Source organism: Equus przewalskii, chromosome 5, assembly GCF_037783145.1.
Source record: "Equus przewalskii isolate Varuska chromosome 5, EquPr2, whole genome shotgun sequence".
NCBI lineage: Eukaryota > Metazoa > Chordata > Mammalia > Perissodactyla > Equidae > Equus > Equus przewalskii.
In genome coordinates, this window is record NC_091835.1 from 18,178,368 (window position 1) to 18,197,350 (window position 18,983).

The 18,983-nt window shown below is 57.4% G+C and overlaps 1 protein-coding gene across 1 annotated transcript; it reads left to right on the top strand.

Moving 5' to 3' along the window:
* Nucleotides 1-4,402: 4,402 nt before the first annotated feature.
* On the top strand, nt 4,403-18,443 carry ITM2C (integral membrane protein 2C). The gene is made up of 6 exons (XM_070620141.1): nt 4,403-4,786; nt 12,679-12,819; nt 14,987-15,175; nt 15,906-16,016; nt 16,566-16,716; nt 17,194-18,443. The coding sequence occupies exons 1-6, from the start codon at nt 4,661-4,663 to the stop codon at nt 17,283-17,285; spliced, it is 810 nt and encodes a 269-aa protein (XP_070476242.1). The 5' UTR covers nt 4,403-4,660; the 3' UTR covers nt 17,286-18,443.
* The last annotated feature ends 540 nt before the right edge of the window (nt 18,444-18,983 follow it).

Here is an 18,983-nt window from a genome sequence, read left to right on the forward strand (position 1 = left end):
AAAATCAAAACACATATCAACAAAAAAATGCTGGGTACAGGAATGTTCGCAGCAGCTTTATTTATTCTAGCCTCAAACTGAAAACAACCCAGATGTCCATAACCAGGAGAATGGATAGACAAATTACAGTATATTAACAAAATGGAATATTAGCCAGTAATAAAAAAGAACAAAATCTTGTGGATAAATCTCATAAACATTATGATGAATGAAATAACCAGACACAAAAGAGTACATATTATAGTTTTATTTATACGAAGTTCAAGAACAGACAAAACTTAATTTCTTAATCTACAGTAATGGAAATCAGAACAATGGTTGCCAATACAAGGAGGAGGGTGGGGGTTTGCTGGAAAGGACCTGGAGGAACCTTTCTGGGATTAGGGAAATGTTCTATACTTTGATTGGGGTGTTGCTTACGTAGATGTATATCTTCGTCAAGATTGTTTTTAATTTTTACCTAAATTTTTGAAAAAATCACTTCCAACCCAGTTCCCAACTAGCGCCTCAGTAGAAAAGAGAGAGTATTGAGTGGGGCAGAAGGAGAGGTGCTTCTGGTTGTCAGAAGATCAGAATCTCAGACCCACCCAAGCTCTTACTCAGGATGCTTGCTGGAGCGCCCCTCTCTTCAGGAAGAACTCCAAGGGTGGTGGGTACACCCTTGTCTAAAGCCATTGCATTTTCAGGAAGCTGCTCACTGACCCTCTAGGGCTTAGTTATAAATGTCTTAAATAACCAGTGCTTTACAATGTAATAAACTAGATATCTTTTAAGAACAGCACTCAAGCACTCAATTTGGAGAAAGAGGTAAACACACGTAAAAGTTCACATTTGGGGTTTTAGTTTTACAATGAACTGTTGCAGGAGTTGATTCCAGGACCCCTCCCCACGGGGGCCAATCTCTGCTGCTCTACTTGGCTTGCTGGGGACGGCGCGAAGTCACATGGGAGGGCGTGGCTGAGCAGCTCAAAGGCATCCCAAGTAACACGAGGGCTGAGAAGAGCTCCGCTGAGACATTTCAGGCAGGCAGAGGTGTGGGGATAGAAACCAGATTGGGCTAGAAGAAGAGTGGAGGGTGATGAAGAAATGGAGACAGAATTTTCAAGAAGTTTGGCTAAGAAAAAATGAGAGAAATAGGGTGCCAAGTAGAGGAGACATGAGCCAAAAGAGGTGTTTTGTTTTCTTTTAAGGTTAATACAAGCATATTTCAGAGCTGACACGAAGGAAGGGAGAGGGAAGCTGGAGTAGGGCAGTGGTGGGTTAGGGGGTGGCGGATGACCTATGCCTTAAGGTATCTGAGATGATGAGAGGGGTGGAATCCTTTCCTAGAAAGTGGGATGGGCCTGAGAGAAAGGCAAAGGCAGACAGACGCCTCCTTCAACCTGAAGGGCCCGGATGGGGCACAGCAGCCAGAGGAGGTAGCTGCTGGTGGGTGGATGCATCTGCGGGCTGGCTATGAGGGTGTTCTCACAGGATGGCCTCCAGATTCTCTGTGAAGAAAGAGGCCAGTTCAGCTGCTGAGGAGGGGGAAGTCTGGAGAAGGCAGGAGGAGGCTGAAGGAGTGTGAACCGCGTTGACAAGAGTGGTAGTTTTCAAACTTGAGTCTGAGAATGACTGAGGGCTTGTTAAAACACAGACCATTCCCAGAGTTTCTGAATAAGAGAATTTGCCTTTTTAACAAGTTCCCAGGTGCTGCTGGTGCTGCTGGTCAGGGTCCTCACCTTGACAATGAAGCCACACCCATCCTTTGCAGAGCTTCACGGGGCACCGTTCATAGGGAGTGCGGTGTGACTGTTCAGCAGCACCGAGTGCCAGGAAGAGAAGGTAGCATGGTGGTTCCAAAGGGCGTGATGGTGTCACTTTCCCCAACAGAACTCAGCGGCCCCTAAGCTGACCCTGGAACCAGGGAGGGGGGCAGGAGGAGCTCTGCCAGGTGGGATGAAAGGACAGAAGGACAAAGTGGATTACAGTGGCTGGGTGAGGTCTCCCAACCCAGGCTCACTCTCTTCCCCTACTCTGTATGCCTCTCACTTCCCTGACACCTGTCCATACCCTGTCTTTCCAGGTCCCTCCTAAGTCTAGTGTCTTCCATGGAGTCTTGGCTACACTTCCCCTGCACAAGCTCAGCCTACCATCCTTCTTACCTAAACCCATAAAACGCAGTGTGTGACGATTAACTTCATGCTGCCTCTGGGAGCCCCTTGGGTTATGGACCAGTTCTAGTGCACTCCATCAGCTCTAAGACTCTGTCTATAGTTAGACATCCCGTTGCTTTAGGTACATTAAGAAAGGAAAATCACTGCCAATTATCATCATAAAAGACATCTTGATTTCAGAGATCCAAGACATGAAAACCCGTGTGTCTTAGAATCCCTGAAATATGGATTCTTCAGCATCTACCAGAGCAACAGTTCTGCAAGTGCGATCCAAAGATGCCAATTGTCCCCAAGACCCATCCAGAGGGTTTGCAAGGTCAAAACTATTTTTGCAATAATACTAAGACATTATTTACCTTTTTCAATCTCATTCATTCATTAGTGTACAGCAGAATTTTCCAGAGGCTGCACAACATATGATGACATTCCTTTGATGGATAATTGAATACGAGTATTCTTGTGTTTTAAACTTTTCTGAGTTTTATTTATAATATAGTAAATGTTGATAGAGAAACCCACATAAACAAAAGCTCTTTGAGGTCCTGGGACCAAAAAATTTAGGAATCACTGCAGTAGGATGCCTGCCAGGCACTTGGCTGGCGAGGGGCCCATGGTCAAAGATAAGGAGAGGTACAAGGGGGGGTGCACACAGCACTGAGGGCGCACAGGGTAGAGGGACTTACCCCAGGCCAGAGAGTTCAGAGAAGACGGGGTTCATGTGGGCCAACCTCAGGGACACGGATGCATCAGCCACATGCTCCTGTCTTGCCCAACAGAGATCTGCCCTCTACTGGCTCTGTGACCCCGGGTTTAGTCTTCCTCATTTCCATCACTAACATGAAGGCAATGTATAGGTCACAGGGGCTGTGATGACAATGAGACCTGAAGACACTGTGAAAGCATTTGGCAGATGGAAGGTTAACGTGATCAGGTCCTTGCTTGCTGGGTTGTGTCTTGGGCCTTTCTATCTTCTGCCACAGGGCTTAACACAATGCTTGGCATTCAGGGGCGCTTGGAAAACACTTTCTGAGTGGAAGAATGAGTGTTGGGGGGCACTGGGTGGGAATCTAACCAAGGGCTTGGAGCTTATCTTCTCCCAACACCAAGATTCACCCAGGAGGTCTCAGAGCTGATTAACAACAGTCCACAGCACCTTCCTCTGTGGCTCTCATCCCAACCAAATGCCTCTTCACCTCCTCCAAGGCATCGTGCTCCACCTCCCCATTCCCTCTCCTAGCTCCCGACGCTGGTGGCCTTAGCGTCATTTAGACCTTCTCCTTCCTGTCCTCAGGGCTGATAGTTCATCCAAGATCTGAGCCAGGGTGTGGGGTCTGGGATGGGGACCCAGGGCTCAAGGCAGCCAACCAAGACCTGACAGGTAGGAGGGGTCAGTGGAGGACTGCTGACTGCCCTCAGCAAACTCTCAGACTCCCCTGCCTTCCCCAGGCAGCCCCACTGCAGAACCAAAGCTGATGTTCAGCCCATGGCTGTGTGGTTTGTTGGGCATTCTCTGAAGTCCAGCCTGGAATAGGGGATTTAATCCAGGGCTTTAGTGCCACGAGATGCCCCAGCAACAGAAGACCCTGTTCCTCCCTAATAGCCACGTTCTGCGGGAGCAAAGTCTTAACTGGAACCCAAGCCTCCAGACACTTGCCCTCTGGATCTTCCCATGACTTTGGCCAAAATCTTCCTAGATAGGTGAGAAACCGGCAACAGGGGCCCATTACTCAGTAACTGAGGCCACAGCTAACACAAGGAGTCAAAGAGCAGGGGCTACCTTCATTTCTCTGCTCCCAGCATCCTCAGCACGAACCCCCAGGGGTCATCAGGAAGGTTCTGCAGGAACGAAGGATGGAGGAAAATGGATGATAAAGAATGAAGGAGGTGTGGATGGATGCAGGATGCAGAATGAAGGCAAGCAGTTAGGCGCCTGGCCCTGAAGCCTCCCCCCAGGGCCCAGGGCAGGTCAGTGGAGGGAGCTGTGGGAGCAGGTACGGTGGAGGCTCCCGCGTTTGAGAGTATGAAGTGGGGTAGGGGGGTGGGGAACTTGTCTCAAAGCTGCATTGGCCTGGCAAACACTGTTTTAATAAAGACTGTGTTCTAGAGATGCTGGTCTTGGACAGAGAGCTGGAAGGGATAAGGCTGCGAAGGGGGCTGAGTCTATGCCTGGATGGATGGATGGATGGATGGATGGATGAATGGATGGAGAGAGGGAGGCAGGGAGGGAGGGAGTGAACGGTTGAGGAAACCTCAGACATCCCCAGGTCGGAGCAGCGCGCCCGGCAGGGGTCACTGCGCCTCGCGGGCGGCAAGGGGGCGCAGGCGCGGCCGACGCCAAGGCTGTCCTGTAGGGGGCGGGGGCGGGGAGGGCTGAGGGTGGGGTTAGAGAAAGAGAAGCGAACGGGATCCAAACTTCCGGTGCCTGCAGAGCGCGGAGCGGCGGTTGCACAGAGAGAGGCTGCACAGGCAGAGGCTGCAGGGCGGACGCACGGCCCGGCGCAGCCATGGTGAAGATTAGCTTCCAGCCCGCCGTTGCCGGCATCAAGGGCGACAAGGCCGACAAGGCTTCGGCCTCGGCCTCGGCCCCGGCGCCCCCCGCGGCCGCTGAGATCCTGCTGACGCCGGCTCGGGTGAGAGGGGCCGGGGGGCTCAGGCGGGGGGTGGGGGGCCGAGGGGCGCCTCGCCGCCCGGGGACTGCCCGAGGCGCATCAGGGCCCTGGAGTCGTGAGGGGGGCCGGGGTGGGAGTCTGAAATGGGTCATCCATCCCAAAGTGGAGAGGAGGCTTAGGTCCTGTCCTAAAAGCGGCAGCCGAAAGCGTAAGTCCGAAGAGTGGGAGGGGGTCCGAGTCGCTGGTCCCCAGGTGGGAAAGCGCTCAAGATCGCTTCAAAAAGTGGAGGGGGTCCTAGGCGCGGGCCCCAAAACAGGGGGAGGAGGCTGGTCCGAAGAAGTTTGAGGAGTGTTGGTGAGGGGTTTGCGTCTGGTTCCAATCAAGGGGGAGGAGGGGCTGCGAGTCGGGTCCCCAGGTGGGGGATGGGAGGAGGGTTAGACGTTGTTTCCCCAAAGTAGGGCGGTGGATCGTGATTGGTGGGGAATGGGGGGAAAGGAGTCTGGTGCCAGCGAAGGAGGAGGGACCATTGATTTCATCCCAAACCAGGGACTGCCGGGGGCTGGGATGTGCTGTTAGTCCGCACCTGAGTTGGTGGACCAGAAAGTGGTGAAAGATGAAACGGAAATAAACCAGAACCGCCCGGCGGCACGTCTGGGATCCGAGTTCGGGGTTACGAGGCTGGGCGTCCTGATCCTACCACCCGCTGCGGTCTGGACCTCCCTGCTCCCCTCTTTCTCCCTCCCGGCTCTCGCTCGGGCTGCCCCCTCCCTCCCCCGCTGCCCCGGTGCCGTCCTGCATCCCGGCGGCGCTTCGCGGGGCCTGGCCTCGGTGCACCCCGCCCCCTCCGGCGTCCTCCCCTCCTCCCCTCTTCCTTCTGGCCTGGGGGGAGAGAAGGCATTTCCGCCGTGGAAAACTGTCTGAGCTGCGTGGAGTCTGACCCGGGGAGGGCCCGGAGTGGGTAGGACGCGTGGCGAGCAGGGAAGCGAGGCGAGCGGAGGCAGAGCTGGTCCAGCCAGGCTTTATAGTGCCCCGGCAAAAGTGTCCACGCAGCAGGGGGTCTTGGGGCGCACCACGCCACCCGCTATGGAGACAGGACTTCGAAAGTCTTTGTCCACTCGCTTTTCTCGCTGCTCTTTAGAATTCCTCAGCGCCGAGGCCCCTCCCCAAGTTTATGGCTCAGACTCAACCTTGCCAGGACTATAACGGGGTGGGGGGGGGGGGAGGAAGAGAGAGGGGGGCGGGGCGGGGTCGTAGAGGATGACCGGTGCCGTGGAAGAGGGGACGCTGGAGAGGGGCCTCAGAGGTGGGTGTCACAGCCCAAGCACGGACCCTGAGTGCAGAATGTGGGGAGCAGCCTTGGTGAGCTCCCCTGCCCTGGTGTGGTAGCTGCAGCGACGCCCCGCCATCCCCATCCTCCTACCCCGGCGAGGTTGGGGGGTTGCTGTGCATCCACTATCAGAGCAGCTCCATCTTCATCTGATACTTGATGGGGAGGGGGCACTTCATCTTTGAAGACCGTGGTCTGCAGCTTTAGAAGTTTACAAGGGGCTCCTCAAGGCTAGCCCTGGGGAGGGTGTAGAGATGGGGGCCCCAGGCAGCGTTCTTGTCCCTTTCTTCTCCCAGGGCCGGGCACATTGCTCAGGCCTGGAAATCAGGACTGTGCCTCCGCGAGCTATAGGATTCAGGTAGGAGGGAGGATCAGCCAGACAGTAGGAGGATGTAATTCAAACTCTATCAGAAGGTCCACCGAATTTCGCAGGAGTGGCACATTCTCCGGCAGCAGCCAGCTGATGGTGTCAGGCGGGATGGCAGATGCCAGCATCGTCTTGGCAGTAACTGACATCCAGCTTCTGGTTCCAAAATCCAGCATCCTCTCTTCCCCTTCACCCAGTGTGAAATGGAAATATCAACATCTTCCTGGTGCCAATTGTAATGGCCTGGAGCCTGCTGAGCCAGCCTCCTCCCCCAAACCTTGTTAGTTGTTAGGGTCCCCTCTGTCTCCTAATTGGCAAGGGAGAGCGATGGGGGGCCCAAAAGGAGGATTAAAATCCCAGCCCCTTTAGGGCAGATCTGCAGTTAGTAAACTTTCTCAGCTCCCTGAGGCCCGGAGGTGATACACAGCGGACTTTGGGATGTTGCCTGTTGGCTCTGCCAGGCGCATACTGGAGTTGGAGCCTGGGGAAGAAAGTTCTCTTGTGTGAGCCTCTTGTGGCCTCACCTGGCCAGTGGGCACATTTTCCACATCCAGTACCCGGTCCCTCTCCTGCCTCGGGCAGTGAGCACAGCAGGCGCCCAGCTTTCATAAATGTAGCCCAGGACCGGAGCATCAGCCATTTGTTAGGGCACCGAAGGAGAGGACGAGTGGGACAGGCAGGCAGGCTAGGAACTGCTTCATCTAGAGAGCATCTGTCCCATGCTGATGGGGATGCAGAGGAAAGCTTATTAGAAGGTTTCTTCTGGCTGGGGGGTGGCCCTCGAACCCTTCTTGGTTACTGAACTAGACCCAGAAGTAAGATTTAAAGCCCTAGAAGGACTTGGATGGACAGATGAGTTTGCCAGTGCCTTTCGGCAGTGAGCCATCTTCTGGCTGTTATAATAAGATGTCCACCCGTGCTCAGGCCTGGGGGCCAGGGTAAGGCGGCCGCCGCACCCTCCCCGCAGGGCTCCCCCTGCTTCTGAGGGGAAAACTGAGCACAAGGAGGATTTTGTCCCCAGACCTGCTGCTGGAAGGAAGTGCCTTGGTGAGCCGGCGGGAAGGGGTGGGGGCGGGGGCCCAGCTGGGCCTCCAGCTGCCCACCCTCCCCACGTGGTGTTTGTCTCTGAGATCATGAGAAGCCTGTGCCGATGGGCAGCTTGGAGAGTGAGCTGGACGGAAAACACCCCCTTAGTACCCTCTAGAGGGGTCACTCTTCCCCTTTGGAGGCCCACTGGCCAGCCCTGCGCCTCTCAGCCTGGCTCCCCCACGCTACGATCTGCCTGTGCCTGTGTGTGCACACTCACACACACATATGTGCACACACAGCCAGGGCTGGGCATGTACAGACTTGAACGGGCTGGGGGCTGCAAGAGGAGAGAAACGTCTTCCATAGGGTCATCTTAGCGCTGCAGTTTTCTCCTTGGCTTTCACCGTTGATTAACGGCCCCAGTGTCGCCCCCTCCCCCAGCCTGCATACCTGGGGATCAGATTTCACTTTCCGTGTCCTGGCCTCGCGCCCTGGGCAGGAGGAGCTGTGTTTCCCAGAGTGGATGGGGGCGGCTCCCCTGCCAGCCTGGAAGCCGGCTCAGAGCCCTTCTGCCCCAGTGCCCTAGTACCCGCCAGCCCTACTCAGGGCTGAGAGGACCTTCGGGACGAGGAGGCCCTGCTGCCCGTGATGGGTGGGGACTTTGGACTGCCCCGTTCCTGGCCTGCCCCAGCCTTCCAGAGGGCTTGGGGGTTTCGCACGCACCACAGTGGCTTTTCCGCTTTCTCTCTCTGTTTCCCTCTCTTTTCTATTCTCATGGCCGTCCTTGCGTGTTTCGAGGCTGTCAGCAGACTGCCAGGGAAGCGTGGCCAGCTACCTCCCCCTGCTGCAGCCTCCCCCAGGAGAGCTATCCCAGCAGCCAGCCTTGCTTCTCTCCTCCGGAGCCTTTGTTCTCCAGAGTCTCATCTTGACTATGAGGAACGGAACGGAAGAGAATCCGCCCGGCTTGGCCCAGCCAAGCAGAGCGGAGAGCTGGGCTGGAGTGTTCTCCGGGGACCCACGCTGTTCTTCCTCATCCTGCCCACACCTAGGGCACCGCTGGGCCACACGACACACATGGGGTTCCACTGATGGCCAATTCATGACCCTCTGTCAGCATTTCCCCAGCTGATGTCTGTATGTCTGAGCACAGCTCTGCGTGCTCTGGTGGGCAGAGGGCGTTTGCTCAGTCCCCCACACCCTGCTAGGCTTCTGTCTGTCTCTCTCACACACGCACACGTTGATGCCCTTGCCTCTGGTCTGCAGCCTGGGAAAAAAGGATACTGAGGAGGTGGAATGGTGCTGGGGAGGCTCAGCAAGACCCCTTCCCCCCAGCCGTCTGCAGTGAACGCATTTCTGGCTCCCCTGCTAGGCTCCCCCAGGCAGCCTGCAATTCTAGTTTAATCCTCTTGCAGTTAATTTGGACATTGTTACCCAGGGAAGGCAGCTGAGGAACTCTCTCCATGAGCCCTGAGGGTCTGCTGAGTTAATTCTCCAGTTGGCTGGGTTCCCCCCCCTGAGTGTTTTGGCCCTGGCTTTGCTAAATCATTTAATGAGCGCCATCGCAGGCCTCAGTGAAGCAGGCAGGCGGAAGCCCAGGCCCCTCTTTGGTCCCTGGACGTCTGGCTCACATGCCCCACCCGAGGCACTTTGCTCGGAAAGCCCAGTTGCCATGGAAACAATATGCAATATATTTTTGCTTTCTAAGTGGAAGCCCCTCCAATGCCTGGCTGTCAGTAACTGCTCCATGTGGGGGTCAGCATTCGCCTGGGTCTCCCACATGACGGGTGATGCAGCTTGGGGGCTGCAGGAAGCAGGCCCCTCGGCCCTCATTCTGGGGGAGCTGGGCGGCCAGGGATCCCAAGAGGTGAGGCCCCAGGTTTTGCCCAGGCTGACTCTGCTCCCCAGAGGCCTCTGATGGGCTGCGGCGAGGGGCTTCGAGTTTGAGGGACCCGCACATGTACCAGAGCTCTGGAATTTGAGCCTTGGTCTTGTGTAGTGTTGGGCCCAGTGAGCAATGGCAGCACAGGGGCAGGATTCCGGAGCTCTCCCTCTTGTGTGGGACCTTTCATCCGAAGTGCCTTTTATCTCTGAGCAGAAGCAAGGACATCCCTGGTTTCCCGTCTGCCTCCTGGCAGCCTCTGGTCCTGCTTTCTCTTACAGCCCCGCTGCTAGACTATCATGCTTCTTGGGGTTTGGCCCCTACAAGCTGGAGGGGAGCAGGGTGTCAGCCCCAGGTGTGCACTAGGGGGTGTCAGTAAAGGCGGGATAGGGAGCCGTTTGTCTACCCCACATCTAGGAAAGGTAGGGGGATCCCCAACCTTCACAGTGACCCCGACAAAGACGTAAGGACACAGGGCAGAGTCCGGGGTTCCTGGCTGGAGGCTGTCCTTCTCAGCCACATTAGCCACCCCTCACATTCAGCTGAGGCCACTCAAGCCCCAGCTCCTCCCTCCCCTGTCCTTGCTGACCTCTCCCCACCTCCCTCTGTGGCTGCCAGGCCCAGCCCCTCCCCCAGGCACTTGGGATCACCTGACCTGGCCAGAAGCAGGGCCTGTAAAACTAATAGGCCTGGGCTTGTCCGTGAACCTCATCTGTGGGGCAGGCCCTTGGGCTCCCACTGTAGCCCCTTGACTTTTTTGTTGTTGTTTTTTAAGCAGTTCTCACAAGCTTGCTTCCCGAATGCAGGAGCAGAAGCTTGGCCACTGCACAGCCTCAACAGCTGTCCATGGCAGTGGCCCTAAAAAGGAAAGGTTCAGCTGATAAAGATCTGCCATTTTTATCCAGCACTTTATCCTTTGCAAAGGCCTTTCAGGTTCTTTATCTCCTTTAATCCCGAGAAAACCCCGTCAGGAAGCGTCTCTTCACATTTTTCATGAGAACCCGCTGAGGGGCAGGTTGCAATGCTCCCCACACATGGGTCCCAGCCCCTGCTGGGGGCCTCTGGGCCCTGGCAGCCCCACGTGTCCTGCTAAATACAAACATCATGCCTCTAGGGCAAGATTCACGGCTGGTACGGGTGGCCTGGCCTGTCTTCTGGGCCACCCATCTTTCCTTGGGACCCACTCACATTGGCTGGAGCCCCTGGGGTGGCTTGTCCTTTTGAGACGCTGGCTGGGCTTGGCTGTCGGGTCATCCCATCCTGTGCTGCCCCTGGCGGTCCATTAGAAGTTGAAGCCATGGTGGCCCCCGGCCCCTCCAGCTGGCAGCTGTCCCTGGGGGCCCTGTGGGCAGTGGCCATGTGTGCTAGTGACCCTGGTTAGTGCCCCCAGGGTGCTGAAGAGATGCGAACCAGGTGGGTGGTCTCACAAGCTTGTTTCTCTGGTTTTGATCACAGGACCCCCTCAGCAGGGCCAGGATGGGGAGAGGCCCCAGGTCTGCAGATGGGCCCAGCCAATGGGGGGCAGCGGTTTGACCTCCTGCCTCTGCCAGGTGCTCCCTGGAGGGCAGACCGGGGTGTAGGGGGCAGGATGGGCCAGGGCACCTCTCCATCCTGTGCCTCCACCCCATGGTGCTGAGGCTGGGAGCCGGCTGGCCTGGAAATGATATACCCAGTGAGGGGGAGGGTCCTCCAGGCATTTGCTGCCCTTTTCCTGGGGGTAGCAGGTGAGGAGAGCCCCAAGCTGGGAGGCGTCAGCCTCTCTGATGAGACTTCTCTCTGCTCCCTGAGGCCCAGGCCTCACACCTGCTGTGTGCACTAAGCCAGAGGGCCACAGGGGAGGGGACCTGAGGGGCAGAGCTGGCCCCGCACCCCACCCCTATCAGGCTGGGCCCCCTGTGCTGCGGTGGGAGATAAGGACCTGTCCTAGGTAACTTGGGCCTGAACCGTGTCCCCACCCTCCCCCGACCGGCTCCAGGATGAAAGGAGAGAGGAAATATGGCAGGAAGAGGGCTAAGCGGGCAGTTAGTGGCAGAGCTGTGGTGAAGCTCCAGGCTCCCAGGCTGGCGCCTCCCGTACCCCTACACCACTCAGCTCCTTGAAGTCTGCCCTCTGACTTCACTGGCTGTATCTGGACACCACGGAGGATTGAATGGTGGACACTAGAGCAGAGATAGGCTTGGGGCCTTCGCACCATCTCCCAGGGTGGATGAGGGCCAGGGTTAGGGCAGGGGCAGTGGGGAAGACAGGCATAAAGATGACAGATGACAAGGTCACACAGCTGGTTAGAGCCTGAGTTGCCAGACTCTCCGTCCAGTGCTCCGGGTATGGCAGTGTTCCTGAGTTTTACATACACGCCCTCATCCACCAGCCCAGACACGTGTGGCCTGGAGTTGGGTCACACTGGTTTGCTGCTTCTTGGCAGCCCTGTGGCTACTGTCCTGAGCCCAAGTCTGGCTCCCCAGACCAGGTTTTTTCCAGGAGCCTCCTGCCCTGGCCTCCCTGGCAGCAGCTGCTGCTGCCACAGCCACGTTTCCCTCCTGGCAGAAGGGCCCTGGCTTCCGGAAGCCTCCAGACTTCACCCTTCAGGCTCCACTCCTGACAGCCTGCTTGACACGATGGGCCAGTGCCTGCGGGGGCCATTGCTGCCCCCAGGAGGCTGAGCTCTGCCCAGCATGGGTCACAGGCCCAGTGCTGCCTGGCAAGCACTGTGCCCAGACCCTGTGGGCCTCACTGAACCCCTGTCCCCATCGGTCGGTGACCGCTCCCAGCCACGGCCTCCCTCCCACTGCCCCATTCCAGTTCATGCTGTGCGTTCCAGCCTTCCACTGATCTTGACGCTCCCACCTCAGAAGCCTTCCCTGGCTCCCCATTGCCCAGAGCAATGGCTCCCAGCCCAGCCAGTGCATCCCACTTCCTGTAGGTTCCTAGACCAGGCACAGTCACTAAGGGTATATTTGTGCTTCCTCATTCTGTGTTGGAAAGAATACCCTGTGTTCACACTTGGTATAATGAAGGGAATTAATGGTGTGGGTCATTCCAGATGCACTAGCATAATCCCGATAGGTCATTTTACAGCTTTGAGGTGGGTCTCAGTTTCTTTTTAGATGGGAGGAGGAGCTGGGGAGACCCTGGCAAGGCTTTCCTTTCCTCCCAGAAGATGCTCTGTGTGTCCTGAGCGTTGACCTCCCCTTCCCTTGCCCCCAAGGCTTCCTCTGGGCCCACAGGGTGAGGTCTCACTCAGGGAAAGGAGTGGGAGGTTTCCCAGGGGTGTGGGACCACCCCCTAGCTGACTCTGACACTGCTGTCCACAGGAGGAGCGGCCCCCCCATCACCGCTACAAGAAGGGGGCCTCCGTGGGCGGTGTCTGCTACCTGTCGATGGGAATGGTCGTGCTGCTCATGGGCCTTGTGTTCGCCTCCGTCTACATCTACAGATATTTCTTCCTGGCTCAGGTGAGGCCGGGCAGGGGGAGGCAGGGCCTCAGAGAAAGGGCAGCACTTAGAGAGGAGGGAGGGAAGTGTGTGAGTTTGCAGTGGGTGTGGGAGCTGGCAGGAGTGGGCAGCGTGCGCAGGTGAGAGCCAGGTGCGCGGGCCTGTGAGGAGAGGGGCGGCCAGAAGCCCTGGCCATGCCCCCAGGTGGGAGGAGCACCCAGGCAAACCCAGAAGACCTGCATTCTCTCTCCTTCCTTGGCCCAACCAGCCCACCCTCAGCCCCTCATTCTGGGGCTGGTCCAGGAGACAGGACAGGGGCCCTGTCCTCTGACTCTCATGGACCCTGGAGGAGTATCCTTAGCCATTTCTTCAGACACACCTGAGGCCAACAGGGAACTCTCCCAGGAGCACAGTCAGTGATGGGGAGCCAGGACTGGAATCTGTGCCCGTGTGGCCCCTTTCCACAGTGTCACCCTGGCATCATCACCAGAAACTCAGATCCAGCAGAATTTGGAACTCTGTGATCCCTGCAGAGCCCGGATCCTGTGCCCACGGCTCATGCTTTAGGGAATTCCATTCCCTGCTTGGACATTTGGATTACAAAACGAGAAAGGTGGAGGCTGGGCATAGCCAGATTCACACCGCCTCCTGTAAGGGGCGGCCTCTGCCTACCATCGCACCCAGGTTATCTGCCCACACAGCCAGTCGGCAGGAAGCTGGGCCAAGAGGACTGGTCATGGTCACAGCGGCCTTGTGATCTTGTGATCAACACAGACTAGGGAGGGAGAGGGTGCCCCCCCCTTCTGGGAACTGAGGGCAGTACAGTTAAAGGCTGTTCAGAAGAACCATCAGCGCAATGAAGGGGGAATCTCAGGATGACAAAAAGGCTGGGAAATGCCAGGCATTTATGACCCAGATGATCTCCCATCGTCCAGCATTGGGCGGTAACTGTTGTCACCAAGTTGTTCAACGATGGAAATTACTGAAGAGTTTGTGTTCCGGGGGCTTTCCCCTTGAAACCTCAGTTCCCACATGCCTGCTGACTTTCCTTTTTTGTTCACTACTCTCTGTTCAACTTCCCCTTTTGTTGGCATCCCCTTGCTCTCCCCACCGTCCCGGTCCCTCCTGCTCCCACAGCCTGCTCCCCAGTTGTGCCTGGTTCTCACCTTCCTGTGTGGGGCCCTCTCCAGCCCTTTTCCTGATGCAGCCTCCCCACCCTCCCTTGGAGCAGCTCTGGCTCCTGGTCCCCTCTATTCCCAGCCCCCGGTCATGCCCTTTTGGGGTTCCTTACCCCACCCCAGTTCCGGGGTCACGGGGCACCCCAGACCAGCCCTGGGAGAGTATGGTTCATGTGTGATGGCACACCCTTCCGGGAGAGTTTACCCTCTAACAGAGAAGGGGAAGTTCTGCCGATTGCAGGCCAGCAGCCTGGCACAGATTGAGAGGAGCCCCTGGAGAAGTACGAGTGGGTGTACTGGTCCCCCCCCCGCTGGGTCACTCGGCCTCGGTCGTGTCACACTGCCTCCCTCCCCTTATGGTGAGGCTGGCCGCTCAGATAGGGGACACAGTGTTTGTCAAGATTTCTCAGGAGGAACGGGGTCCAGGGAAGGTGGTGGGACTTCGGTGAGGTTGGACGTGCAGCCGGCTGTGGTGGTAACCCAGGAACTAAGGGACTGCCTCGCAGCTCCCCTTCCCTCCTGTGCCCCTCAGGGTCTGCAGGGCCCCACAGCAGGCGGCAGGAGAGATGGGCGAGCGCCCCCTGGTGGTGGCGGAGGGCAGGACCCCTCCCACCCCAGGGCCCAGCCTGTCCAATCCAGACCTCCTGTGTTTGCCCCTCAGGACCCTCTTTCTCAGGTGTCTGTCCCTTGTGGAGGTGGCTGCGTCCTCCCCTTGCCAGTCCACCCCCATTTCACAAGCGTAGACTCATAGATTTGGAGAACAGAAGAGGCCTGAGAATTTTACCTCATTTTACAGATGGCAAAACTGAGACCCAGAGAGGTCGTCCACCTAGGAACTGGTAGACCTGGCTCCCTGACTCCCAACATTCCTCAGTTTCTGCATCTGTGAAACGGGCCTCACGGTCCCACGCGTCCTGCTTCCCCAGGCCTTCAGAGCAGGAAGCGGCTGGGTGGCTGTGCCAAGGGCGCTGTGTGACCAGTCTGTCTCTCTCTCCCCTCGCCTTGCTCAGCTGGCCCGAGACAACTTCTTCCACTGCGGCGTCCACTACGAGGACTCCCTGTCCTCCCAGGTCCGCACCCGGATGGAGCTGGAGGAGGACGTAAAGATCTACCTCGAAGAGAACTACGAGCGCATCAACGTGCCCGTGCCCCAGTTTGGCGGCGGCGACCCTGCAGACATCATCCACGACTTCCAGCGGGTGAGGCCGGTCAGGGACTGGGTGGGGGCCATGAGAGGGTGTCCCAAGGACCCAGAGCCCCCCTTCCACCACGAGTTCTGAGAAAGTAGGACAAGAGTGAGAGGAGAATGCCGATGTCCCTTTACACCCTTTGAGAACATACTGTGTAACATAAACCGTGTGCAGTAGATGTCCACGGTCTGGTTTCTCTGGGTTTTAAAGACACTGCTTCTGTTATGTAGGTAATGTGGTTATCACTGACTGTGAACTAGCCATGGTTGATTTTCTCCTTGGCCATCTGACAGCTGCAGATGCTGGCTGTCACGGGTGTGGCCAGTATTCCTTTTTTGAGGTATTTCCGTGTTGACATTTGATTGAGGTGTAGCACACACAGGGCCTGGGGTGGAGCGTTACTGAGGCTCCAGGCTGTCCACAGCAATGGCTGGACCTCGCAGGTTTGCTGAAATGCACAGCTGGCACATTACCGTGTTCCCCAGTCATGCGCTCTGTAACCCCATGAGAAGACCCTGTAATAACTGAGGCATTTAACAGCTGGTGTCTGTCATCTAGTAAGCGAAGGCTCCTACAAACATAGGCCAGGAGTGGGGCGCGCCCGCCCGGGTGTTCAGGCATCCGGGGTGCATTGCACTGGCGGGGTGGGGTCATGCCTCTGCTGGCCAAAGGCCTCTCGCAGCCCCGCCCGGGCCAGGCCCTCGCCTGCAGACTGACGTGGCCCCCTCCTCCTGCTCAGGGTCTCACTGCCTACCATGACATCTCCCTGGACAAATGCTATGTCATCGAGCTCAACACCACCATCGTGCTGCCCCCTCGCAACTTCTGGGAGCTCCTCATGAATGTGAAGGTGAGCAGTGGTCATGGTGGCCCACTCTTGTCCCCCTCTCCATGGAGGCCAGGCCTGGGGTAAGAGAGGTTTCTGTCGCAGAGGGTAGCAGTGCGCAGGGGCATTGCTGTCCCCAGTACCCCGAACTGGCCCCCTCCTCCATCCCCCTTCTCCCACATCCCGGAGTCAATGCTCTTCTTTTCTTCTCCCTCCATGCTTCTGCCTCCCTCACTTGTGAAGGAGCCTGAGACCAGCTTCCTTAGCGTTCACGGCCACGCCCCAAGTCGGCAGAGCCCCCAGGAGCACTCCCCCTAGGGTGGGAGACCAGACTTGCACACACACATGATTCACAGCCGTGCGGGCGCTGGGCACAAGCGGGAAGTGCCTGGGGACACCGTGGGGCCTCTGGATGAGAGAGGTGGGAGTCGGTGGATGGGCATCTCAGGTGTTGGGGGGAGCCAGCTCAGTGAGCAGGAGGATGGTGACAAGGGGAGGGGCCGGGGGACAAGCAGAGACCTCGGGAGGGGAGCCCTGGTTGCTGACCCAGCGCGGTGGCTGTTCCTTCTGCAGAGAGGGACCTACCTCCCGCAGACATACATCATCCAGGAGGAGATGGTGGTCACGGAGCACGTCAGCGACAAGGAGGCCCTGGGCTCCTTCATCTACCACCTGTGCAGCGGGAAGGACACCTACCGGCTGCGGCGCCGGGCTACCCGGAGGCGTGAGTGGCTGGCTCCACCTACCTTGGCCCTGGCCCTTGGCCCCATAGCTGGAGACCAGCTGTCAGGGCTCGTAGAGCAGCAGCAATAATAACAGCTAATGTTAATTAAGCATTAACTATGTGCCAGGCACTGTTTTATGCTCTTTATGTCCTTCTTAAAGAGTGTAAGTTATTATTATCATTATTATTATCATTGCCCCCCCCCTTTTAAAGCTTTGGAAACAGGCACAGAGAGGTTAATTAACACCCCTAAGTTCACACAGCAGGAAGATGGCAGAGCTGGGCAGTCTGATTCTAGCTCCTGAGCTCTCACCATTTCACTGTTCTGCCAGTGGGTGAATCGGGGTGTCGTTTCTGCCCCCCTCCCATCCCCGGGTTCTGAGGTCCCACTCGGGCTCTGAGGCTGGAAGCCTTTGTGGCCCAGCCAGTCCCGAGCCAGGACCCAGGCCTCACTGGGGTTTCTCTGTTCCCTCCCAGGGATCAACAAGCGTGGGGCCAAGAACTGTAATGCCATCCGCCACTTCGAGAACACCTTTGTGGTGGAGACGCTCATCTGCGGGGTGGTGTGAAGACCCCTCCTCCAGGCCCCGGCCCTGTACCCCTCCTCTTCCGGCCACTCTCTGGCCCTCCTTCCCCTCGCTTCGCTTGTACCCTGGACGCCTTTCCATAGATGTGACGTGTCTCCGTTCCGCTCCGGCCCCACCCACCTCCCTGTACCAGAGCCGTGACCTCTCCGGGCCCCCACCCCTGCTGACCTCCTGGGTCTGGGGATGGAGGGGGCGCCCTAAGATGGTTTCTGAGACCACCATCTTGAAGTTGGGTCCTCTGGGCCCGGTCCACAGCTGCACTGGCAGCCCTGGGGAAGGACTGGACAGAGGAGCCAGGCATTCTAGGGGGGCCCTGGGCAAGGGGATGGGGCGGGAGAGGGGTGTGGAGTGGGGTTCAGAAATGTCTGCACAGTCGGGAAAGTCCCAAAAGGCTTTTTCCTTGGGTGGCATACTTCCTCCTGTGTCCGGATTCCCAGGCCTGGGCTGAGGATGGGGAGGATGTGCCCGGGGTTGACCCACCCAGAGCACAAGGGAAGGCGGCTGACCTGGGGTCTCCCCAGGCCTCCTGTCAGTGCCTTCGGCCCACCTGCAGGAGCCTGGAGTGTGGGGGGTGGGGATGAGTCTGTCAAGCACAATCGCTCGTTGTCCCAGTGGAACCAAAGAAAGGAGGAGCCGGGCCCCCAGCCCTGGCCCCGCCAGGAGCACAAGCCGCACAAGCCAGGGCCCTGCAGCTGCGGCCACAGAGGAGGAGGCAGGAAAGGGTCTCTTCTCGCCCTGCAGGGGGCTGGGGGCTGAGCACTGAGCGATGAGCAGTAGGTCCTGCTGAGGGGGTGGGGCCCATTGCTCTCCAAGCTTAGAGCTGTTGTAAAGATAACGTCGGGGGAGGGAGAGCCACCTGGTACTTGTACACCCTGCCCCTTCTTTGTTCTGAAATTCCGTCCCCCTCTGCTTTTGGGGGAATGCAACATTTTTCCTTTTCCTTCTCACTTTTGCATGTTTTTACTGATCGTTCAATATGCTAACCGTTCTCAGCCCTGAGCCTTGAAGAGGAGGGCCTCGACGCCTCCAGTCAGACTTAGGTGCTCTCTGGAGATGAAACTCTTAAATGCTTTGTATATTTTCTCAGTTAGATCTCTTTTCAGAAGTGTCTGTAGAACAATAAAAATCTTTGACTTCTGACTTTGACTTGGGAGTGTCTGGTGGGGGTGGGTGCAGGGCGGGGGGTGGGGGGTGGTGCCGGCTGAGTGAGGGCCCCTCCTCCATCCCGTAGGCTGGGCATGGTGGGGGCGGCGGGCAGGAGAAGTCCGCAGGCCTTGACGTCTGGCCCCTGAAGAGGTGGGCCCGTTGCCTGGTTCATTCTCTCCCTCCATCCTCACCCCACTCAGCCTGGGAGAGTCACGTCTTACAGGTGAGGGAGAAGGAAGGGCTCAGAGCTTACGCAACTTGCCCCAAGGTCATGCTGCTTTTTAAGTGCCTGTAAACCATCCCGTTCTGTTCTACACAGGAGATGACATCATTATTGCTTGTCCTTAAGCACAAGGACGGTGTCGTGTTCGCCACAATATCTGGGCAATTAGTAACCATCTTGGTGGATCTGAGCTGAGGTTTGGCATGAGTCACACGGTCACATTTCTGCAGAGAAGGAAGTGAGAGGAGAGCAGCTCAGCGCCTTAGCTGAGTGGACCCCAGAGGTGGGACCTGGGTCCTGCCCCGGGGACA